This window comes from Protobothrops mucrosquamatus, unplaced genomic scaffold, assembly GCF_001527695.2.
Source record: "Protobothrops mucrosquamatus isolate PMUCROS unplaced genomic scaffold, P.Mucros_1.0 scaffold102, whole genome shotgun sequence".
In the NCBI taxonomy this organism is placed as follows: domain Eukaryota; kingdom Metazoa; phylum Chordata; class Lepidosauria; order Squamata; family Viperidae; genus Protobothrops; species Protobothrops mucrosquamatus.
In genome coordinates, this window is record NW_015386475.1 from 151,686 (window position 1) to 174,512 (window position 22,827).

Here is a 22,827-nt window from a genome sequence, read left to right on the forward strand (position 1 = left end):
CCTAGGGAGGATTTTAGGTAGGGATGATTTTAAGAAAATTTTAATTGACACACAGCTTCTAATATTTGGCTTTTAATTTGGTTTTATGGGGGTTTTTTGTTTTTTGATGTATTTTGTTTGTCTGTTTTAATATGCTGTGCACCGCCCTGAGTCCTACGGGAGAAGGGCGGTATATAAATTAAATTATTAAATTAAATTAAATTAAATTAAACTGCCAGCAGTTTGATCCTGACTGGCTCAAGGTTGACTCAGCCTTCCATGCTTCCAAGGTTGGTAAAATGAGGACCCAAATTATTGGGGGCAATATGCTGACTCTGTAAACCGCTCAGAGAATGCTGTAAAGCACTATGGTATACACTAGGTGCTATTGCTACTACTTGTGAAAGTAGTGTCGCTCTTGAAAAAACACAACGAAAGGAAGGAGTTTTTTCATAATGTCTTTCTGCAGGAAATAATGGAAAGCGGGAAATCAGAGAGTTGCAGACTGAGGGGGAGATGATTAGACAGTGAAAGGCAGGATATTTATAATATCCTCTGGCCACCTTATAATCAAACAATTCTTACTTCATCTATTGATTTTTAGGCATAAAGGAATGAGGAGCATACACTGATTTTGCAGATTTGTTTTATTTTCTCTTTAACAGAGGGAAAAATGCTACAGAAGCTGCTGATGACATTGTCAACACCCATCTTCCTAAACTGAAGGAACTTGACCTTAATGGTGAAATACATGTGGACAATATAGATGTCTTCTGTGAAAAGGGTGTGTTTGATCTGAGTTCTACCAAAAGAATTCTTCAAGCTGGAAAAGCTATAGGGTTACAAATGAACTTCCATGGGGATGAGCTGCATCCAATGAGAAGTGCTGAGGTATGCCTTACCAAGATGCGTTTGCTTTTGATTCTGTTCAGAGATAAGAGCAAAGACAAACATATCATGCTAATGTGCAGGCCAACATTTTGGTAATAAGTAACAGAGAAATGTAGCAGCAGCATATGAGGTTAATCTTTTAGAAAGCTGAACCTTCTAACCTTTGCTGATCACTTTTCAAACATTGATTTTGCTTATCTTTTCCTTACGATATAAAATTAAAGGATGAATTCTCCTTTTATCTTTTTCATTGTATTAACAATATACAGTTTAATAGTTGCTCCATCATACTTTGTTCCAAAGATTATCATTACTATTCTGATAATTTATATAATACAATATATTCCAATATAAGCTTCAACTAAACAGTATTTAAAAGGTGATGGTGATATCCCAAACATATTTGATCTATTTAATGAATTAAAGCAAAAAATAAAGTTATGGATTATAATTTAATGTCATCTCTTTCTTCTGGTAATTATTCATGTTTTACTTAGGGAAAAATAACTCTCAAGCAAACATTGAAATGTAAAAAAAAGAAGCAAATTTCATAGTGATCTCTAAAGGCATCTGAAAACTTCTGCATTAATTTCAATCATAATATACCATGGCCCATTTTTAGATATCACGATAAACCGTAGTTTTGAACAATGGGAATTTGACTGCATGTCCTTTCTCGCCTTCCTTATTTTCATCTGACCAAGAGGAATCCAAATATGTTTCCATTTTTAAGTGTTATGCCTCCTCTGTCAGATAATAAACCCTTTATATGAGAAATTCTTTCTCAACCCCTTCCAGTTTTTCAGGAAAGAGAGGAGGAGCTAGATTTCAGGAGCTGGACTCATTATATCGCATTAAGCCAGGATCCTCCAATTATTTTCAGGCCAAGGATCACGCTTAGTTTTGAAGTATATGAAGGAAGCCACATTTCATAAAATAGTAGTCCAGGGACAAATTAACAAAATGTTATTTAACTGGGTTAAATTTAATACGTTTCTATATTTTTATTACTTCCCCCGGTCTCATTTTTAAAAATTCATACTATGCTAATAGCTTTTGGAGGAGTTTTGGGAACTGCTCTGAAACTTTTGGAATATTATAGACCTCAGTTCCATACTTGTAAAATCATGTTTTCATGTGATATGCAAATGTGACCAGGAAATAACTGAAGCTTATTATTATTATTATTATTATTATTGTTGTTGTTGTTGTTGTTGTTATATCTTATTTGCATAGCTTTGAAATACGTTTTTCAAACAGCTGGACAAGCAGTTACACACATTCCAGGCAAACCTCTCCTTTCCTTTTGGAAAGGAAATTTGGAAATGTGCAAAGGGGAGGGTGGTCTCAGTGGAAATGCTCTTTGAATCCTAATGATTGTGTCTAAGACAAATACGGCCCATCTGTTAGCAGCCTGGAGCCTTCCATCTGTTTGCATTGGATTTCAACTCTCATGCAGAATATATAAACTGAAGTCCAACATGTTTGGCTGGTACCCATCTGATATAGGATTTATCGCTTTACCACAAAGCTCATTGGGTAATTCTGGGTCAATCCATTTCTGGGGTGAGCTTACCTTACAGACTGTTGTGGGGATAACATATAGGAGCCCTCGTGTCTACTGGTATTGAATTCTCAGTAAAAGTTAACATATTAATGCAACAAAGCTAAAATCAATCTATGTCAGGTTTTCCTCTCCATTAATGACATATTAATTCTTTCATACAGCACAAATATAGTACTTTATACAGTACTATCTAAAGAAGTTCAGGAGTTTCTAAAAAGAAAATAAGTAAGTCTAGAAACTGGGAGGTCATGAGTTCTAGTCTGGCCTTTGCTACAAAGCCAGCTGAGTGACTTGGGCTAGTCACTCTCTTGCAGTCCTAGGAAGGAGTTAATGGCAAACCATTTCTGAAAATCTTGCCAAGACAGTTGCCAGGAGTCAACAGCAAACAGCACTCCTTATTAGCACTGATGATGTTACCTACTTTGGGTAATGAAATGTCTGCAAGAAAACAAGCAAGCTCAGAGAGCACCAAGGAGCCATCAGTCAACATTGACTCAAAGGTCAAGGCCAATGGCTCTATCAAATAAGTTTGAAATAATTTCAGCCCAGACAATTTATGTCCTGAACAAAGGACTAAAATGGTACTTGTTACCATTCCACATGACAGTGATACTGTCAGCTCCACTCTTTAGCCCAGACCAAAATATCTACTCCACAGAAAGGCAAAAGCTACATTTTATTAAATGGATTATACTAACAGAATCTTGCAAGTCTTATGGTGCTTTACTTCCTCCCCCTTTTACACTTGTGTGAATCAGAAAGTTTCTGTCTGAGTCGCCTTCACATTCTTTCTACTTCTTTCGGACTTAAGACATGTTTTTATATTTGTCACTTTGGTAACAATTCTTGCCTATTTCTATCAAGATCTCTTATTCGCTATGGATATGGATATGATATGGATTGGATATGGATATGGACATGGACATATTGTTTCAATGCCTTCCCTTGGGATGCCACTATAGGGCATTGCATGCCCAAACAAATAGATATAGGGACAGTTTTTCCCCTTGTGCTATCATTCTGCTGAACATATAATTCTTACAATACTGTCTTATGTCTAAGTATATTTACCCCATGTTGTATGGTTGCAGCATTATTATTATCATTCTTATCTTCTTTATTACCCCCTCTTATTATGATTTTTATTACCCTGTTGCTTTGCATGTACACTGATAGATTTTGCATCGGAGACAAATTCCTTGTGTATCTAATCATATTTTGGCTAAATATATTCTATTCTATTCTATTCTATTCTATTCTATTCTATTCTATTCTATTCTATTCTATTCTATTATTACATTATTACATTACATTACATTACATTACATTACATTACATTACATTACATTACATTACATTACATTACATTACATTGGCGGTTAGTAGGTAGCATATTCCACCACATCTGAGGCATCAGGCTAGATGAATGGCCTTGGGATAGCTGCAGTATGTGTTCTCTGTTATCTGAGGAGAATGGTTATTCTGAAGAGAGTGGTGGAGCCAGTCAATGTCAGATGCTTGAATTTTATTTTACATTTCATTGATGCTTCTTTGTCACCTTACATTTGTCACCATAGCTTGGAGCTGAACTGGGAGCACAAGCTATAAGTCATCTAGAAGAAATTAGTGATGAAGGAATTGTTGCCATGGCCCAGGCAAAATGTGCAGCTGTCCTATTGCCAACCACTGCCTACATCCTGAGGTAAATGCAATGCTATAATCTGGATATTAGGCTATATATTAGGCCAGTGATGGCCAACCTTTGAGAGACGAAGTGCCCCAAAACCGCCCCACCCCCACTCTGCCCCCCACCCTGCCCACAGGGCCACCCACCGCCTCCATGGCCCGCTGCAGCAGATTGCCCAGGCAGCCCAGCAGCGCCATGGTGGCCGTGCCCTCTGCCCACGCCCCGCAGCATCATCTGTGTGCGACGGGGCGCAAGGGTGGAGTCTTGTTCCTGATGCCCGGCTGCCATGTCCTTGGCTGTGCTGCTCTGCATGGGCCACGCCCGGGGGCAACTCTCCACCGAGGGAGCTGCTCATAAGGAGGGGGCTGCGGGGGGAGGTGGGGCTGGGGAAACAGCACACGTGCCCACAGAGAGGGCTCTGAGTGCCGCCTCTGGCACGCGTGCCATAAGTTCGCCACCACTGTATTAGGTTATATATAAATATTTTATATTGGGGAAGTCTGTATAAGGAGTATCTCTCATGGAACTCACTGGGCCTTACAAATGAGTTGTAAGAATTATGCTACATAGCTTCAGTTTCAACTTTAATATTGACTTTGCACAACTTGAAAGAGAGTAAGATTACTTAAAACAAAGCCCATTTTAGAATATATTTATTTTTTAATTAATTTATTTAAAATGTTTGTATGGCCACCCATATTAAAGCATAACTCTAGAGAGCTCACAATAACAATAAAGCTATTGACATATGAAACAAGGATTCATTATTTTTACAATGTCAACAAATTCAGTATTCAGTAAGGATGAGTTAGCAGGTCTGCATTATCTAAGTTTTCTAAAACATCCTTACTCTTATTCTGGTATTTCAGAACTTTGAAATTTTTGATATACTGGTCAAGGCTGAAATAGTGGGTTAGTAAAGTTAACTATTTGTCCCATGTGAACAAGAATGTCCATGTGAGTGGAGTATTCACACAAAGAAGACCCAAGATTGAGGGGAATTCCATGCTTACTACAGTATAAAGTACTGTCTGATGGTCATATAGAGATGATGGAGATAAGAATTCCATTGTTTCCATTGAGAGTTTCAACTAAGCTCTGCTGAATTGTTCTTCATAGCACCTAGATGTGTGTGTGTGTGTGTGTGTGTGTGTACTTATTTCTGACAGTTTTAATAGTTCGAATTGGAATCCATACTCATGTGAGACTTAAATGAGTATTACTTCCAAGCATCCATGCACAAGATTTAATTATAAATCATTTTTTAATTTTCTAGTTCTGAAGTTTCTAATTAAAACTTTGCCAGGTTTAAAAGACCTAGTGATGTAACCTTACCATCCTGAACCTTTATCATCCCATTGCAGAAAGAAATCAGCTTTTTCCCTTTGTAATTTTAGAACATTTCAATTTATATATGGCAAATGAGCTAATGCATTTTATTTTGTTTTTCCATTTTGTTTTACTTTTTTCCTTTTCTTTTAGATTGAAACAGCCTCAAGCTAGAAAAATGTTGAAAGAGGGAATGATTGTGGCTCTTGGCAGTGATTTTAATCCAAATGCTTACTGTTGTTCTATGGTAATGCTGCTATACTGGTGGTTATTGGAATCATAATGATTGTTCATTCACTGTTCCTTTTCTTCTTATAATCTCAGAATGTAGATATAAAAATATTTTGTTTCATTTTTTTATATTAGTGATCTATGAATTTAATTATGAACCGAATGGTGGGGTTTTATATGCTGATAGTATGAAGTAGCCTCATGCAGAAAGCAGTTTTCCACATTTTTTTCCAGAAGGAAATTTTTTTTGAACACTTGAAATCCATGCAGATAGACTTGAGTTTATCAAGTGTAATTCATGGGTCATGTAGAGATTATTATTCTCTCTTTTGTAGTCTCTGGATCTCCCAAGATTACATTGCCAAAGTGTGGTTTCAAACCATTATGTAACATCAATGCAATTTTGGAAAACTGCCCATCACAAAACAAACAATTCCCAACCATCCATCTCCAACCCCCACTTCACCCCAAAATGATAAGAAATGACTGAAAATGTCATTCTTGCCCCCTCTGCTGATATCATTCCTGGTCAGGCTCCTGAGGCACTGAGCTACAAAAAAGATAATTAATAAAACAGAATGGGATTGCCTTTACCCTTTTGTTTCTTCCAACCCACCCATTGTATGAATCAGAATGCCTAATTCCATAAAATATACTTTAAAAATGCCTGACATTGCTTATGGTTTGAATCATGCCATAGTTTGGAATTCATATCAAACTGAGCTTGGAGACTTTCAAAAGTGACTACTGTAACTGTTGATCTATTATTTAGTAAATTCTGACAGCACTTTTGGTTTTTTTCATTAGCTGATGGTCATGCATTTAGCTTGTGTAAACATGAAGATGTCCATGAAAGAAGCCTTAGCTGCTGCTACCATTAATGCTGCTTATGCTCTTGGGAGATCTCACACTCAGGGGTCTATTGAAAAAGGCAAACAAGGAGATTTTATTATCATTAACTCTTCAAGGTAAGAATGTAAAGTCTTCACTAATGTTGACATTATTAGAAATTAGTTAGACTGCGCTACCTGGGAAAGTATTATAAGTAATAATGCTATTACTAATAATAAAAGTTGAAATTTCATTTGAGTCACCCTTAGTTCATAGTGACTTCCTAGATATTCATGCCTTCTTTTAAATAGGAAGGCACTTAACCATATCATCCTGTGCCTGTTTATCTTTTTTGATCATATAGACTATCTAGTATTTCTTATTCTGTTCTCTGCATAAAATATAACTATCTATTTCTTTCAGGTGGGAACATTTAATCTATCAATTTGGTGGCCATCAAGAATTAATTGAATATGTAATTATTAAAGGAAACATTGTTTACAAAAATGACAGCATTCTGCAATACTAGGTATATTCTACAAGAATAAATACCACAGTTGCCAGATCTCCAAAGCGCACACAGAACAGTGATTAGTAAGTTCTCACAATTATGTAAAACCTGAATATTATGCTTGTTTACCATACACAAATCCAGGATTTAATTGATTTTCATTCCTATTTTTAATGAAAAATAATGGCTGATTTCATTTTTAGCATGTTCCTTTTTCTCAGCAAATTATGAAATAAATATGTATAGGTCTTAAATCTTCTCAGTTTCTTTTAATTCCAGCTCATCAGTATGATTTGTCATTAGAGTCAGAATACAATAAAGAAGATTCAAATAACTGCACATTTGCTATCTTGTCTTCATGAAGTTGATTTGTATTTCTTGTGAATAGCACAACTTATTTAATTGGGGGACACTGAAGAGCAATTTATAATATAGCACTGAAGGGTTATATACACACATGTGGAAATCTTGTTTTATGTTTGGTTTCTTTTTGTGGTAATCCATAGGAATCCAATTTCATAGCAATTGAATGTTCTGAGATATGGGATCATTTGTAACTGGTAATTTAATCCAGTTGGTAATTGAACCCAGAAGTTTGAATGATTGACCACAGAAGTTTTTCTGTTTGGACTAGAATATTGTCTTGATATGGCTTCATATTTTCTGATTTCTACCACAACCCCCAACTTTGCTTCATATTCCTGGTTTCCAGGTTCGCTCAGTAGCTGCACATCCACACAGCTAGTTAAATATAATTTATTCCAGTCCATAGGGTGACACAATCTAAGACAGCATACATTGTTTTGTCTATGTAGCCAGTCTACACCTTAGTCATGAGGCCAACATGTGGTACTGTCCTACCCACCTTATTGTGGGTCAGTTTAAGGTGCAGCAGTTAACTGATTTCCCAATCAGCAATTAAGACAACCAACTCTTACTTTTCACTGTGTATGCTGAGACTGAGTGAGGAGGCAGGATGGACAGATAGCTAGCACAGTAGCTTCAGCCACCTGTCAGATATATTATGCTTTGCTTTAGAAACCCCTGGAGTAATAATCTCTGTCAACACCACTAGAGACTGTGATAAGCTAGAACCTGTTGCAGCACCAACAAACTACAGAAAGTGCTCAAGTTCAGGTCACTCAATTAGTGTTACTGCCGCTACTCCTCTTTTAAAGTCATGTCAGTCCAAACAAAACAAAATAACCATAGAGGGAAAAACACAGCGACTGGAGAAAAAGCATGACTGGAGAAAAAGCAACATGCTTGCAGCAGCCAAAAGCACCTAAAAGAATATGGGCAAATTTCAAATCTTCCACAGACTCATGAGTCATCACTAAAATGTCACATTTAGGCTTGTATAGGTAAAGTGACCAATNCCTCCTTTAGGGAGGACAGTCCTTCTTTTGTACTCATTTAAATAATAATTAATAGGCATGTAAGCATAGTTACAATATAAAATGTTATTGTTACAAATGTTTTTATTATGCATTTATCATATTATAGTGTATTCTGTATTGTTGCAATGAATAAAATGTTTTATTTACGATATTTTTTTCTTCAATTTATTTGTGTCCTTCTCATTGTAAAAAAGTTGGTCATCTTAGTATAGGAAAAGATGGAAAACAGTACTTCCACATTAAATCAGAAAAATCCAAAGTCAGCTGGCCTTAGCAGTGTTAACTAGAGATACAAAGAAGGCTATATCATGCAAAGAAGTCCATCAACAGCTATTTATTTATTAATTAAACAAACCTATATATTCTCAGATTGGGGGTAAGAGGACATGTATAAATACTTAGTCTTATAAAACTTTTAAGATATGGCTTATAGCCTTCAAATTTGGATTGCTACCAAATTGTATTTTACTATACTTCTACAATATCTTTCATTGCTTCTGCGTATTATGCACAATTCTAGTGCTGGATTAATTTGGTAAAAGTATGAATTTAGTATTCATTTCTGAAAAGATTTAAGGATTAATTTGTGTAAAAACTGTAACATTAAATATATTTATTTTAATATACTGGAACAGTTTGCTTCATATTAACTGTCTTAATTTTGGCTTGACGTTGATTTTATTAACTTTGCCATGAAACGTAATTACTACATAGGATTGCATTCCAGTCCAATCTCCATTAATTTTGTAATAAATTAAATCTATTATTCTCTTTTTAAAATTTGTGAAATAATAACATTATTTCAGCAACTTTTCTATCAGTATTTCTGGTTTTGAAAATAACTCCCCCCCCCAAAAAAAATACCATTTAGAATAAACTATGGAAATATTACAACACATAAAATGATCCAGCATATGAAATACTGAGATTCAGTTCTGATAGTTTTCACTGTTCATGTTCTTCATAATCACTGTGGTGATGGTGGTGACAAGAAGCACTTTTACTGGCTGACAGAGAAAATGCAGTTGGGGAAATGGGTCTGGATTCTGGAATATGTTCCCTTCTGTATTTCTCAATGTATGGTTCAGCTACTTGCCAAACCTAGATGTAGAAAATAAAAAAGCGAGTTAGAAGAAAAGGCAAAGTCTGATCCTGAAACTCAGCAAAATATTGGAGCATATGTCAAAATAACTAATAAACAGGAGACACGCTAAAATTAGGAACAGGCAACTGATGCCCTACAGGTGTTTTGCCCTACATGTGTCCGCTACTGGCCATAAAGCTAATTCTTATGGGGTCTGACATTCAGAATATTTAGAGGGCAAGTTTGTTTTATCATTCATTCATTCATTCATTCATTCATTCATTCATTATGATTTTATTAATGTAACTGATTGAAGCCAGTTTGCCCACATCACCCAGTCAAGATAAAAAAACTCCTCCCAATTTTTTCTTTTTTATTCTGAAATTCCATATATCTGCCTACCACCAATTTTACCTCTTTAGTAACAAGTGAAAGAATACTTCCTTATCTGCCCACATTTTACGGATTCCATTTTTCCTTTCCTTGTTTAAATATTTGTTTTTATTGGCTTGCTAATTATTTTATGCCAATTATTTCTTGTTTTCGTTTGTTTGTTTTCCAACATTTACCACTAATGAGCTGACCGGGGAAACTTTTGACAGTGGAAAACAAATAAATATAGGTATTTGAAATAAATATGCTATTGTTTTCTCACAGTAGCTGCTACAACCTTGATTTAATCTTGCTTATGTTGACTGGGAATTATGAGAATTATAGTCCTAACACATCTGAAGAGTATCATTAAATATTTAACATGTTATTTAAGTTAAACACTTAAATATTTTTCATAAAGCAGTGAATACTAAATCTTGTAAGGAATTATCAACAATTGCTAGGTACACAAAGTTATTTGCATGAATGTATATGCATAACAACAACTTGCCTTCTGATCTACAAGCAATCGGTGAGTTGCTTCAATGTCAGGGGCCATAAAACGATCTTTTATCCAAGGCCTGAAAAACATCAAATTAAAATCCTAAATTTAGTCCTGTTAGTATAGTTTTGTTAATATTTGGCCAATGTTCCCAGAAGCTATAATCTGTGGGAATAGTTGTTTGATATACCTGACAACAGACCGCACAAGGTCATAGACTTTCTCCAATGGGGTTGTAGTCCTGAGGGGGCGTAGAAACTCAATGCCCTGACATGCTGCAAACAGTTCTATAGCCAGCACTAGTGAATAAAAGCAATAGGAAACTGCTTGGTTAGCTGAAAAGAGTTCAAGATATAACACTCAACGATTGGAGTCACAGAACCCAGTTGGCACTTTGAGATGTGAATGAGAGTGGACTTCTGAACAAATTATACAAATATTTTGTCATTTGCCAAGAAATGCAAGAAGTTGATCTGTAGGTTAAATATCAAGGGGAAAGTAAAAGTCAAATTAAACAGTAGATTTATTAGGCAATTCAAGACCACAAGTTAACATGCATTGTGCAAACATTAGGCAAAATTATAAACAACGAATAAACAAAGAGGGCAAGCACCATAGTCATAATATTGGTAAACGATGTAATCATGAAATCTAATCTTTATTATGGTCACAGACCAGATAAAATGATTTAATAATATTCAATGCCATTAATAATACATCTGCACCAAGCTGTTCATAATACAGAAATGCCAAAATAAGATACCCACAGAATAATAAAAAAAAAGGATAAGACTTTTTCATTTGAGCTACCTTAGCCTCTAATGAAGTATACTATGACAATCTATCCAAGATCAACAACTAAAAACATATTTTTAGTCTGATATATTTCACAATCTTACACCTTATACATTGGGGCTGCTTACAATACATTTCAAAGCACTGAGTTGTCTGAAGGAGCCTAAATATGCCCCTCATAATGGTTCTGTACTTTAAAAAGTCTTGTTGTGCCACTTAGATGCCAAGCGATTTTCATCTCTCCTCAAGCTCATTAGGGATGTTAAAGAATTTAGCTACAGATGTTGCTGGGAACAAAGGCTAGTTTTTAATTCCAGTAGATTCATGGCAAAATGAATGCCAGTGTGAACACAGTCTGATTGATATTCATGCTTCCAAACCTGACTCTCTGTTGAAAATGTACGAACTTATCAGGAATCTTTGCTTTTTCTTTAGCTTTGTAGCAAAAGTACCTCCACAAAGTCACAGCAACAGTGGGTTCATCTCAGGGACTGATTCTCTTTTGTAGTATTTCCTGAAGCAGCTCTAAGAAGAGTCTGCTGTTAATATGTGGGACTGTGATAGGCAGGTCTTTGACCAATACATAAAATTCTTCATATATCATAAAAATAAAAAGTTAAAACAATTAAAAAGAAGTAAAAGAAAAGGAGAGGAAGAAAATTTAAAAGAGTCAAAGAAATACAACTTTATCAGATAATGTTGTAGCAGCAAGGTAATAGTGATCTTATGATCTGCTAGAATATAGGAGACATTCCAATGATATTGTGAAAAGAAAAAAAAAGGCCAAGAGTCCACGTGGTCTTACACATTTTTAAAGGAAGCAAATTCTCTGTAGATTTTAAAAAGACCAATGAATTTTGTCTGGATAGATGATTAAAAACAAACCCTGTAAAGCAAGGAATGAGAAGAATCAAACCGACATTGATTCAGCCATTCGTATCTCTAACAGTGCCACTGCCTATCTTGGAATCCTGTTTTTGTTCAGCCTCATAGGAATCGAACACACAAATGTACCTCGTGAAGCTTTGCTGTGATGCCCTGTGTCTTCCTAGGAGACTGCCACTTAGCTTTACCTTGTTCCACATGCTCAATGACTTTAAGTGCTTTTCTTGCAGCCCATCCTCCCATGGAGACGTGATCCTCTGTCGCAGCACTGGTTGAAAGAGAGTCCACAGAAGAAGGGTGGCACAAAGCTTTATTCTCTGAAACTGCAAAAGTCCAGAAGAAATAAATGCTGGCCTCAAAAGCAAATAATAATGGAAACAATGTCCCATTATAAAGATCAGTCAGCCATTAAAGGTCTTTGTAATAATAGTATTGTATCCAAAACTTTGGGCAGTGGTCAAATTCTACATTTCAATGTATCCTGAAGTGAACAGAAGCCAACAGTAAGTTCTGCCTAGTCTAAAGTTGAGTTTGGTATCTTTCTTCATCAAAGCTGAATGTCTACTTAACTATATACATGTAACTGTTTACATATTCAAAATAAAAAAATAAAGAACTTGCAATACTGTAGTGGTGAATATCTGTAGCTCGGGTGTAGGATGAGGGTGAAGGTTCGTTCTCCGAGTTGGAGGGTTGGTTTCTGAACTTTTCCTTATCAGGCTAGGTAACCTCTTTAGCAGTATTTAGTGGGTGTCTGTGTCAGTGTTCTACTTATACAAGGGCTTCAGGTGTGGGAGTGTCAAGAGAGGGTCTTGTGATGGGCCAGGTGTGAGTCATCAGAGAGAGGCTTGTGATGGGGAGGTACTTCAGGTAGATAGATAGATACTGTGCAGACCTTCCATAAACTTTGTATCTTTTTTTTCTTTGTATCTTTTTTTTCTTTTCGAATGGTTGATTCGAAAGTAAGCTTCAGATTGTTGCCTTGATGAAATAGCCCAACCATGGTGGGATATTAGCTTCCACAATATTTCTATATAACTGAGTGTATTTTTCCATCTACCTACACAATATTTTCTATGCTCAGGAAGGCTTTCAATATATATGCTATATTATGCGTATATATCTGGGAATAAGCCTATAAGCCAGACTATTATTTATTCTAAGATGATATTGCATATAGAGAATCATGCTGTCAATGTATAGAAGTTTTGGCACAGTGCCAGATTGTAATTGATAGTCTTAGATGCAAAGAGTTATGCACAAGAAATTGTCAAAAAAATTGTATGCGCTACAGTACTATCATAAAACAGACAGAATGCACTGTTATCAATACTCCCAATTTCAGGTAAGAAGTTCATATTTTCCCAAGTCCTCAAATGCCTGTGAGCCTAAGTACTCACCCAAGGCAGCTGCTGTGCAATGTGCAATCATGAAACCAGAATTTAGACCTCCTTCTGTAACCAAAAATGGTGGTAATTCACTGAGTGATGGATTACAGAGTCGTTCGATTCGCCTTTCACTAATTGCAGCAAGTTCATGGACACCAATTGCAAGGTAATCTAAAGCCTGCAAGTTGAATAGTTTTAGAGGTAGGAATTTTAGCTATCCTCCCTCCCTCCTAATTTCAATATTAGTAAATACATGTTAGAGAAAGAAATTTTAGACACCTACCTTGGCTGGATATTCACCATGGAAATTTCCTCCAGAAATTGTCTCCTTCCGGTCGGCAAAAACCATCTTTACCCCCCAAAATTAAGAATTAATATGATGGGTTTAAAAATGAGTCCTTTGATCAGGTTAAACTCCACAATTTTAATATATTAATTCATTTACTTATTTCATAGTACAGATGGGACTTAGCAAATCATTTTTAAAGTGATTTGAGTGAGAGGTAAGCATATACCCTTTTGATGCATAGAAAATATATGATAAAGTCAATAGGCTTGAGTGTTTCTGCACAAATATGGAATTGAAGATTGGTTGCTAAATATAGTAAAAGAGTTATAATAATGGAACTAAAAAATGAAGGAGATAAAAAGAAATATTTAGTAAATGGTTCTAGGAGTCAGATCACGGTACATGATCTTCCCTTAAATGTTTAATGTATTTATGAATAAATATATAGCTTATTGTGACATTAGAGGCATGTTAATTGGAAAGTTAATATACATGCACTTTGAAATATCATTCCATTTGCTGTGAAACAGAATGGATTGCAATGAATGTTAGATAGATTGTGTGATGAAAGGAAGAGCCAAGAATTACAATTTAACATGTATGAGAAAAAGGTTTGGAAGAGAAAACAAAGATAAGAATTGCAAGCTATACTTATATTAGGGGGGAAAAAACTAGAATGAATGCATAAATTTGTGAACTTTAGAATATATTTATAGAGATGCGGAAATGAATGGAAAATGTTTAAGATATGGAAATGATGGTAGAAAGATAGTGGATGTTATGTAGCTTCTTGTGAGGAATAAATGTTTGTTGAAAGAAGTAAAAATGTTTGTATAGAGGAGTGTACTCTGCCACATTGTCACATGAAGTTGAATATTATGAAATGTATAGGTAACTTGAATGGAATGGGAATGGAATATTTAAGAAGTACATAGACATAGAGTCAAGAATGAAAGGCTGATGAATGAACATGGATGCAGTACAAAAAAGAGTAATCAATACAAAAGAAGATAGTTTGATCCTACAGAGAATAAATGTGCTTCTTAATCTAATCTAATCTAATCTAATCTAATCTAATCTAATCTAATCTAATCTAATCTAATCTAATCTAATCTCTCACAATCCAAATGTACTTCTTGTAATAGAACTCTTAAAGTAATTTTTTTTTAAAAAAAGGATACAGGATTGTCTGTTGCACTATTGAGCTCTGTGGTAATTATGTTCTTTACAAAGGTAATTGTGTCATTCACAACACCATGAACCTATAAGAAAAAGGTAGAAGTTATTTATTTTTTGGTAAACCATTATTCATTTTAGAGTTAACCTTCTCAACCTGTCACCCTCTGTATGTGTTGAACTGTAACTTTCTACATTCTCAGCCAATATAAGCAGAGGCTTCAGTTCAAAATTCTGTTAAAACAAGTCCACTCTTTCCATCTTTGTTGATTAAACAGAACATTAGTTTCATAATAATGCCTGATACTTTGTAGACAATACAAGTATGCAGCTTATATTCACATCATACTTTACAGGATTGATGTTTGGTTGGATCACAAGTGTGGGCAGAACATATGGAGTCAAGGAAAGGTAGACATTGTGTTCACTCAATAAACAAAGCCTGCAAAATATCTCTGCGTAAGTTTCCTATGCAATAAGCTGCATGTGTTTAATAAGTTTAACTATTACTATAGTGCATGCAGCAATGCTTACTTTGTTATAAATAATTTATTCACAGGTGACAATTTTTCACTATTGTTAAATTATTCTCTAGAATTATTTAACTAATTGAATTATTCAACTAATTGAATTATTCAGCCAAGAATTTCATTCTTTGAAATGATCATTCCATATAGATTCTACTTCTGTAACAAATATAATCTGTTTGGAAAACATTTTTTCGTACAGTATAATCTCTTTGAAGTCAAAGAAGTTCCTGGTGACTTTGATAAAGATGTCCATAAAATGTTGGCAGCAATAGGAAATGGTTTATTACTATCTTCTTCCAGGCTGTTTTTTGCAAGTACTAAAACCCTGATATTCAGGATAGGACCTACATATTATGTTATATCCAGGGCTTTTTTTGTCATAGAATGCCCAGAATGGAGTAGGGTAGGCAAGGCGGGTTGTATGACATGTGTGAGTTCCTGCACCTTTTTTTTTTTTTTTTTACAAAAAAAGCACTGGTTATATCCAATCAAAATTACCTTACTGATAAGACAAGTGAACTTGTCTGAACTTCAGGCAAGATTGACTAGATACTATAACTTGCTCAGACTGTGAGTATTTAGAGGCCCACATGCTGAAGTAAGTCTCTTTCAAGTAAAAATTGAGTGAAATTTTCCTGAGAACAATTTGAAAATGATCTCCTGTTGTCTTTATCTAAGAAGTCATTTTCTGCAATTAGCCTGCAGCCCTGGGATTTCCTGTTGATTTCTAATCTACTTGCTTGCCTGTCTAATTTTTCTGACTTCAGTCAAAGGTAACTGGATGCTGCCACTTAGCTGCATGCAGGTAGTACTACTTATTAAGTGTCATTTTTAAGTACAATTGTTGGAATTGGTATTTTTTTTTTGTTAATGTCATTAGTTTTACTTGTGAATTGCACTTGCTTATAAAATTAACTTTGGTTAATTTGGAAAGTATATTAAGATTCTGGCTACATGTTGTATATCTGAAGGAATTTCTGAAGCTTTACCTGAGGACAACAACGTAATGTGTACGCATCTTGCACTCTATCACAAAATCTATGTGATTCTGTAAAAGAAACAAAGCAAATAATGTTTGTTTTGGAAGACCTGCATTAATATTTTGGTGAAATCTTCACAGTGCGGTATTAAAATATGGGATTTGCATCAAAATATTTTGTATATGAGTTATGTGGCAACTGTTTTCACTTCTGTAACTCTGGATTCACATAGTAACAGTATATTGAATTTTGGTGCGAATAATATTTTATTATTTTACAATGAAATGTACATGTCATGTGTTTACAGGTAAGTTCTATATTCAGACTAATTTTATATTATAACATGTTTAATGAATTCTAAATATTCTATATGTGTGATTTTTTTAGCAACAAATAGTAGTCATGACTCAAAATACTATTTTCAATTAAGCAGAAATGTCATTTTTAGTTTTTTAATAAAAGATTGCACTAATTGGATAAATAAAGTATATATCAACTGCCAATAATTACTTACCTGCTATTTCAGAAGGATGATGATCAGAATCTAAAAGAGACCTGAATCGAAAAGCTACCTCAATCTGCCCTTGATGTGGTCGCAGTGCATGAATATCTGATTTAAAGTAAGGATAAAGAGGTAAAATATTTGCAGAAAATAAATGAAGGAGGATTGAAATTTGACCAAATTGACTTTATGGGCACCTTTGAAAATTGAGAAAAACATGGAGATATGGGGGGAAATCTGCCTGTGCTAGGCCTCCCAGGGCTTCTCCTGGGACCCATGAGGCAACTCTTGCTTTGTTTAATGACCCGATGAGTTCATTTAATGACTGCATCAAGGAGAGCAGGGGTGGGGGGGTGTCATAAGGCAAAAATGTGGGCATTTCCCTTAATGGCTGTCATGTCTTCTGACCATAATGAGTAGCCTCCATTATGGTTGTGAGCCAAGAACTACCTTTATAGCAAGAATGTCAATGAACCTCAAATTATGACTTATACAACAAAAAAAGATATTTGGAATTTAGTGGATTTCACTACATTTGTATAGATAAGGAATGTCAAAACAACATTTTTAAAGATGTAATAAGAATAATGCATCTTTAAAACACATGTTTTTACAGTGCCCTATATTTACCAAGTTTTGGGAGAAAGGAATGGATTACGTTAACATGATTATATGACAAAAACTAAAATTCTCAGAGGATAATATTTCCTGAACTACATGAGATTTGAAACCAACAGTGCAAATGAATTCTCTGTGCCCTTACTACTGCAATACTGGAAAGATAAATTCTGCCACTCAGTGATTATATTTGCCATACATGAGCTGATAGACATAAACTTTGTATGGACAAGTATAATGAAATATCAGATTCATTTATAAAGAATACAGTAGGTTAAAAATAGTCATATAAATGTATCAGAAATATATACATTTTGAATAATATTTGCATTAGACAAATATATATAGAATTGAATCTGTTTATTGATATAATGACGTATCATACAAAAGTTTACAGGTAGTCCTCAACTTACAATCATTTGTTTGGTGACCATTTGAAGTCACAATAGCACTGAAAAGAGTAATTTACAACCATTTTCACACTTATGATAGTTGCAGCATCCTCATGATCACTTGATCAAAATTTGGATGCTTGGCAACTGGCATGTATTTATGACGGTTGCAGTGTCCTGGGATCATGTGATTACCTCTTGCAACCTTCTGACAAGCAAATCTAATGGGGAAACTAGATTCACTTAACAACTGTGCTATTAATTTAACAACTGTGGTGATTCACTTAACAACTGTGGCAAGAAAGGTCATAAAATGGGACAAAACTCACTTGTTTTACGTAGCAATAGAAATTTTGGGGTCAGTGGTGGTCATAAGTCAAGGACTACCTGTAAAATGTTTTGGTCATATTTTTTCACTTTTTCATTACAGCACTTTTAATGTTTTTTTTAATCTCATTGACTATGTATGCCCTTACCGATATTATTTTCCTATTTGTTCTTTTCTTTCTTGTTATTAATTTAAACAGCAATAAATAACAAAAAAGCAATCAAGATAAAGAGGTAACAGTTTCCCTTTACTTGTGAAAACAAAGCTTTCTTATTTAGTTTTGTATAAACTTAAGACTATATTTAAGGGGAATGTAATACAGGAAAAAATAATTTAAAGTTGTAATCAATTAAAATCTAGCAGTGTGGTATAAAACATTTGGCGATCATTCAGTGTATTCCAATTTCTTTCAATGAATGGGACCTAATATAAAATGGTATAATGTATGGAGTGCTTTTGTTTGGGATCCAAACAGTATTCTTTTTTTAAAAAAAATGATTACTTCCATTTTACTTCCATTCTCTGCCCACAGCAATCAGCTAACATCTATGCCCAGGAATATAATGTATAGAACATAACCTATTCTGATTGAGTTGTTTGGTCTCCCAAGCAACTGTTACTGTTAAAAGTATGTTCCTAAATATTTTTCGCAAAGTTTTGGATTATTCTAAAGTTACTGGTTATGTGATGATGCTAGTTTGGCTGCCACAGTGAGAATTAGTATTGTTGAAAATGTATGCCACAAATTTGCAAACTAATGTATATATTTTGTAAAAAATCTGTAATACTGTTGTCCATTATTTGTGGGAAGCTCAGGTGACTTATAGATACGACCAAAATATGTTTTAGAATTGCTGAGGGATTTTTCTGGAATAGGTCTGTGAATAAAGAATATTACCACAGAGGGAAAGTGAGCAAATTACCAGAGAGAGAAAGTGAGAAAGACCGACAGACAGACAGACAGACAGACCTTAGTCTAAACTATGCTTTAAAAATACCAACCCGTATCAAAGGCTTTTGTTGTGCCCTTGAGAACTTCCAGTGTGAGGGCAGCCACAATGTCAGCTTGTCTAGCAATTGCACTGGCCCTTTCAACTGCTTCGCATCCCAGAGAAGTTATCATTTGTGTTCCATTGATAAGAGCCAGACCCTTCAAAGAAACGCCAAGGGTTATATTCAGTGAGTCTTTCTGTTCAAAGACATTTGTATGTCCTTCCTATATTTTCCTGGCCCAAACCACACAAGATGTTTCCTCTTGTGCTTCAGCCCAAAGCAATATCAAGAAATATTGGGTGGGGAAAGAAGCTATTTAAGTCCTTCATTCCAACATTTGTTCAACTTGAAATTACCTTTCTGATAGTCATATCTCATGACTGGCTACAATTTACCTTCCTAGCACTCCTGTCATCTAGAAAACTCCATGAAGACATGAAGCTTCAGTCTGAATCTCTTGAGTGTTTCACATATAGTTAATTTAAGAAAGCTGACTCGCTTTCTTCGTTTTCTGCATCAACCTTCAGCTCGCAGTTTGCCAAATAGAAAAGGGACGGCGGTCGGTAAATTCCTAGTGTGGGGAATGCATGAGACCCTTCTGCCGCTGAAGAGGCGATAACCACTACGGCCAAGTTCTCAGATCTACCAGCTGGAGCAGAATGTTTTCCCAAAACAAAAGTACTGAGTGTAATAGGTGGACAATGAAGTATGGGCAGCCCGGGGTGAAAAGGGGATTTTACCTAGGTGGGTTTTCGTGGAAAAACCTCAGAACTGACTTTGCTTCTGCTGTGCCTAAATGGATCTTTCAGTAAAGTTTTATTCTTAGTAGTTCCTACATGCCAGGAGTTTTTTTTGAGGGGGGGGATGTGCCAAATGGGTCGGTTGACACCTCTTTTCTTAAGTGTCTATGCAAGGAAGCAGTAAATGCAAAACACTCAAGTATATTCCATTCAACTACATAAGGAAAACTTTCATTATATAAAGCAAAGTTCAATTACCGTAATCCTGTGCTGAGTACTCAGCTGCAATCTAGCCACAGCTAAATAAGAATATGTAAAAGAAACTTATGTGGACCTTGGGCATATGAATGAGCTATAAGGGGAGGAAAAGATTGTATGGTTTTAAAAAAGAAGGAAAGTGGGAGAATGAAGCCCTATGCCCAAGTCAACTTTACATTTTTTCTGCAGAAGATACAGGCCTCTTTGATTCACTAAAACAATTCAGTGCTGCATTATGTACCTATATAATAAATTATCTGCCAATCGAAACTGTGATATTGGGAAACAAACATGCATTTTATTACCTCCTTTGGCTTTAAAGTAATTGGTTTGAGTCCATGAGCTTCCAGCACCTATAAAGCAGTACCAAGAAAGTTTATTAAGTTTATTATGGAACTTTTTTTTCTGTATATAACCATTTAACACATTTGTATTGTGTTAAATGTTCCAGTTCCAATGTTTTTCTTCAGATTGCCTTAACTTAGTGAAATGCTTCTCCTCAGGCAGTAGGTGGCTTCTAATTGTGTTTGCTTCAACTGAAGCACACACTTTCCCATGACCAGGAACCCTGGAATATTAATGTTTGCAGTTACACAGAGACTTTTATTCATAGTCAAGCAAGCTAGAGTACAGGTAGTCCTTGACTTAGGACATAATCAAAACCAGAATTTTGGTTTAAATTGTTGTGCTTATAAGTTAGGCACCACATGACTGGACTCAATTTTGGACCATTTTATGGCAATTGTTAAGCGAATCATGCAGTTGTTAAATGAATCCATTCTGCTAAATGGATATTTTTTTGCTGGAAACTGGCAAAAATGTCGGAGACCAGGAAAAAAAATTGCAAATTACAGTCACATGACTGTTCAATGGGGCAATCAGTCATAAATGTGAGCACTTTATCAAGTGCCCAAAATGCAATCATGTGATCACAGGAAAAGGGGCACAAAATTTTACAATTTTAAAGAACCCTTTCTGAGGTCATCATAACTTTGAATGGTTGTTAAAAGACCAGTCATAAATTGAGGACTATCTGTAGAAGCCCTTTATATTGTAGGTATTACTTAGAACAGGCAATTTAGTAATTTGGGAGAACAGGGCTGTCTTATGCATCTCCATGTCTCTTATATATACTTCACCTTATTCAGACTATAGATCCAATTAATCTTCTGTAATAATATAAAACAGTCTGATTTTTAAAAAAAATATATATACTATGAAAGTATGCCATATATTCTTTATACAGTATATAAAGGTCTCCCTAGATAGATTTTAAAAATTCTAATACTATCAAACAAGATTTTCCAGAAATTTTTAACTGAAGTGGCATTTTCTGAAATTATATTAATTTCTAAAAAGATGTTACAAAGAAAATCAAGGGGGGGGAAATCTTAATAATGCTTTAAAGGCTACAAATATATTAGTTAGAATATATGAAGATGAGAGCCAGTTTGATATAATGATTAAAGGCACAAGGCCTGCCTTAGAAATGAAACTAGCTGGATAATTTTGGCCAATCATTCACTCTCAAGCTACTTCTGACAAACTAAGAAAACTGTGTTTATCCAGGCAGTTTCTAGGAGTCAAAACTGATTTGAATGTACATTACATGTAGGTAAATATGTATTTAGAGTATATTTTATTAACAAATTAATTTGCTTAATTTGTTGTTCTGTACAGTTTGCTTGGCATCTTAAGATGTTTGATTATAAAATAAAAAGTTCCCATTCCATGATGGCATTTATTTATCAAATGTGTCTCTTTGCTGCTAGCAGGACATAGATTTGTATAACTATATTGAATTGTGTAAAGGAGAAAATAATAGATGGAAATGAGTTCAAGTACTTGCTTGATTTTCTGTCCTAGACTTTGGACAGTAATGGTTCATTAAAATCTAACACATGAGGTGGAAAGTCCAGGCTGAGAAAAGCTTTATTAAAAACTAGAGATCAAAACTGATTCTTCTTCATGGCCATCCCATAGGCATTCATGGATGCAATGGAAAATGCAGGAAGCATTTAAAATGCCCCTGCAGACTTCATGAATTGAAGTCATCACTTCACCTCCAGCCTGCTTGTTGTAGTGTCTTGCTTGATAGTGAGACCTGAGGCCATGAAGTCTTACCTGTGATCTGTTGGGGGTACTAAAGATATTTCCCAAATATTCCCTTTGGATTTCTCCCATTAGCACATGTACCATTTACATTAGAAAATATCTCTCTTACATATTTTGCATCAGCCCATCCACTCTTTGGGGACCACATCTTTCCTTCGCCAATGAGTCCCAGGGCAAGATGGGCAAGAGGTGCTAAGTCTCCACTGGCTCCAACAGTCCCTTGCTCTGGGATGTAGGGCAGGCAGGATGCTGTGGAGGAAAATTACTTTGGTTAGGGCTTCTCTTTGTTTGAGATACATCTTTAGCAGAGCACTTTAATTATAGTTCCCACTGAATAGGAAGACAAACCAAAATTACCCTGTTGCCTTTCAACAGGTACAATAGCTTTCTCTATTCACTACCACTATCCTAGGTTACAGGGGTATCCACCATACATGGTGAAATAAGTCAAGAT

At 35.2% G+C, this 22,827-nt stretch overlaps 2 protein-coding genes across 2 annotated transcripts in view; one reads left to right on the forward strand and one right to left on the reverse strand.

Annotated features, from left to right (window-relative positions):
• The window catches only part of AMDHD1 (amidohydrolase domain containing 1), a 15,969-nt gene extending 8,710 nt beyond the window's left edge, over nucleotides 1-7,259 (forward strand). The window contains exons 5-9 of the mRNA XM_015812641.1: nucleotides 645-870; nucleotides 4,015-4,139; nucleotides 5,607-5,700; nucleotides 6,492-6,652; nucleotides 6,939-7,259. Coding sequence (XP_015668127.1) covers nucleotides 645-870; nucleotides 4,015-4,139; nucleotides 5,607-5,700; nucleotides 6,492-6,652; nucleotides 6,939-7,044 — 712 coding nt within the window. The 3' untranslated portion in view covers nucleotides 7,045-7,259. The remainder of the gene's footprint in view (nucleotides 1-644; nucleotides 871-4,014; nucleotides 4,140-5,606; nucleotides 5,701-6,491; nucleotides 6,653-6,938) is intronic.
• A 2,112-nt stretch (nucleotides 7,260-9,371) lies between these two features.
• The window catches only part of HAL (histidine ammonia-lyase), an 18,577-nt gene continuing 5,121 nt past the window's right edge, over nucleotides 9,372-22,827 (reverse strand). Inside the window, exons 9-20 of the mRNA XM_015812642.1 lie at nucleotides 22,483-22,622; nucleotides 20,564-20,611; nucleotides 19,270-19,417; nucleotides 16,942-17,037; nucleotides 16,437-16,495; nucleotides 14,923-15,003; nucleotides 13,736-13,801; nucleotides 13,465-13,630; nucleotides 12,253-12,387; nucleotides 10,575-10,683; nucleotides 10,394-10,463; nucleotides 9,372-9,527 (exon numbers count right to left, since the gene is read on the reverse strand). Of these exons, the coding sequence (XP_015668128.1) occupies nucleotides 9,372-9,527; nucleotides 10,394-10,463; nucleotides 10,575-10,683; nucleotides 12,253-12,387; nucleotides 13,465-13,630; nucleotides 13,736-13,801; nucleotides 14,923-15,003; nucleotides 16,437-16,495; nucleotides 16,942-17,037; nucleotides 19,270-19,417; nucleotides 20,564-20,611; nucleotides 22,483-22,622 (1,274 nt within the window). The remainder of the gene's footprint in view (nucleotides 9,528-10,393; nucleotides 10,464-10,574; nucleotides 10,684-12,252; nucleotides 12,388-13,464; nucleotides 13,631-13,735; nucleotides 13,802-14,922; nucleotides 15,004-16,436; nucleotides 16,496-16,941; nucleotides 17,038-19,269; nucleotides 19,418-20,563; nucleotides 20,612-22,482; nucleotides 22,623-22,827) is intronic.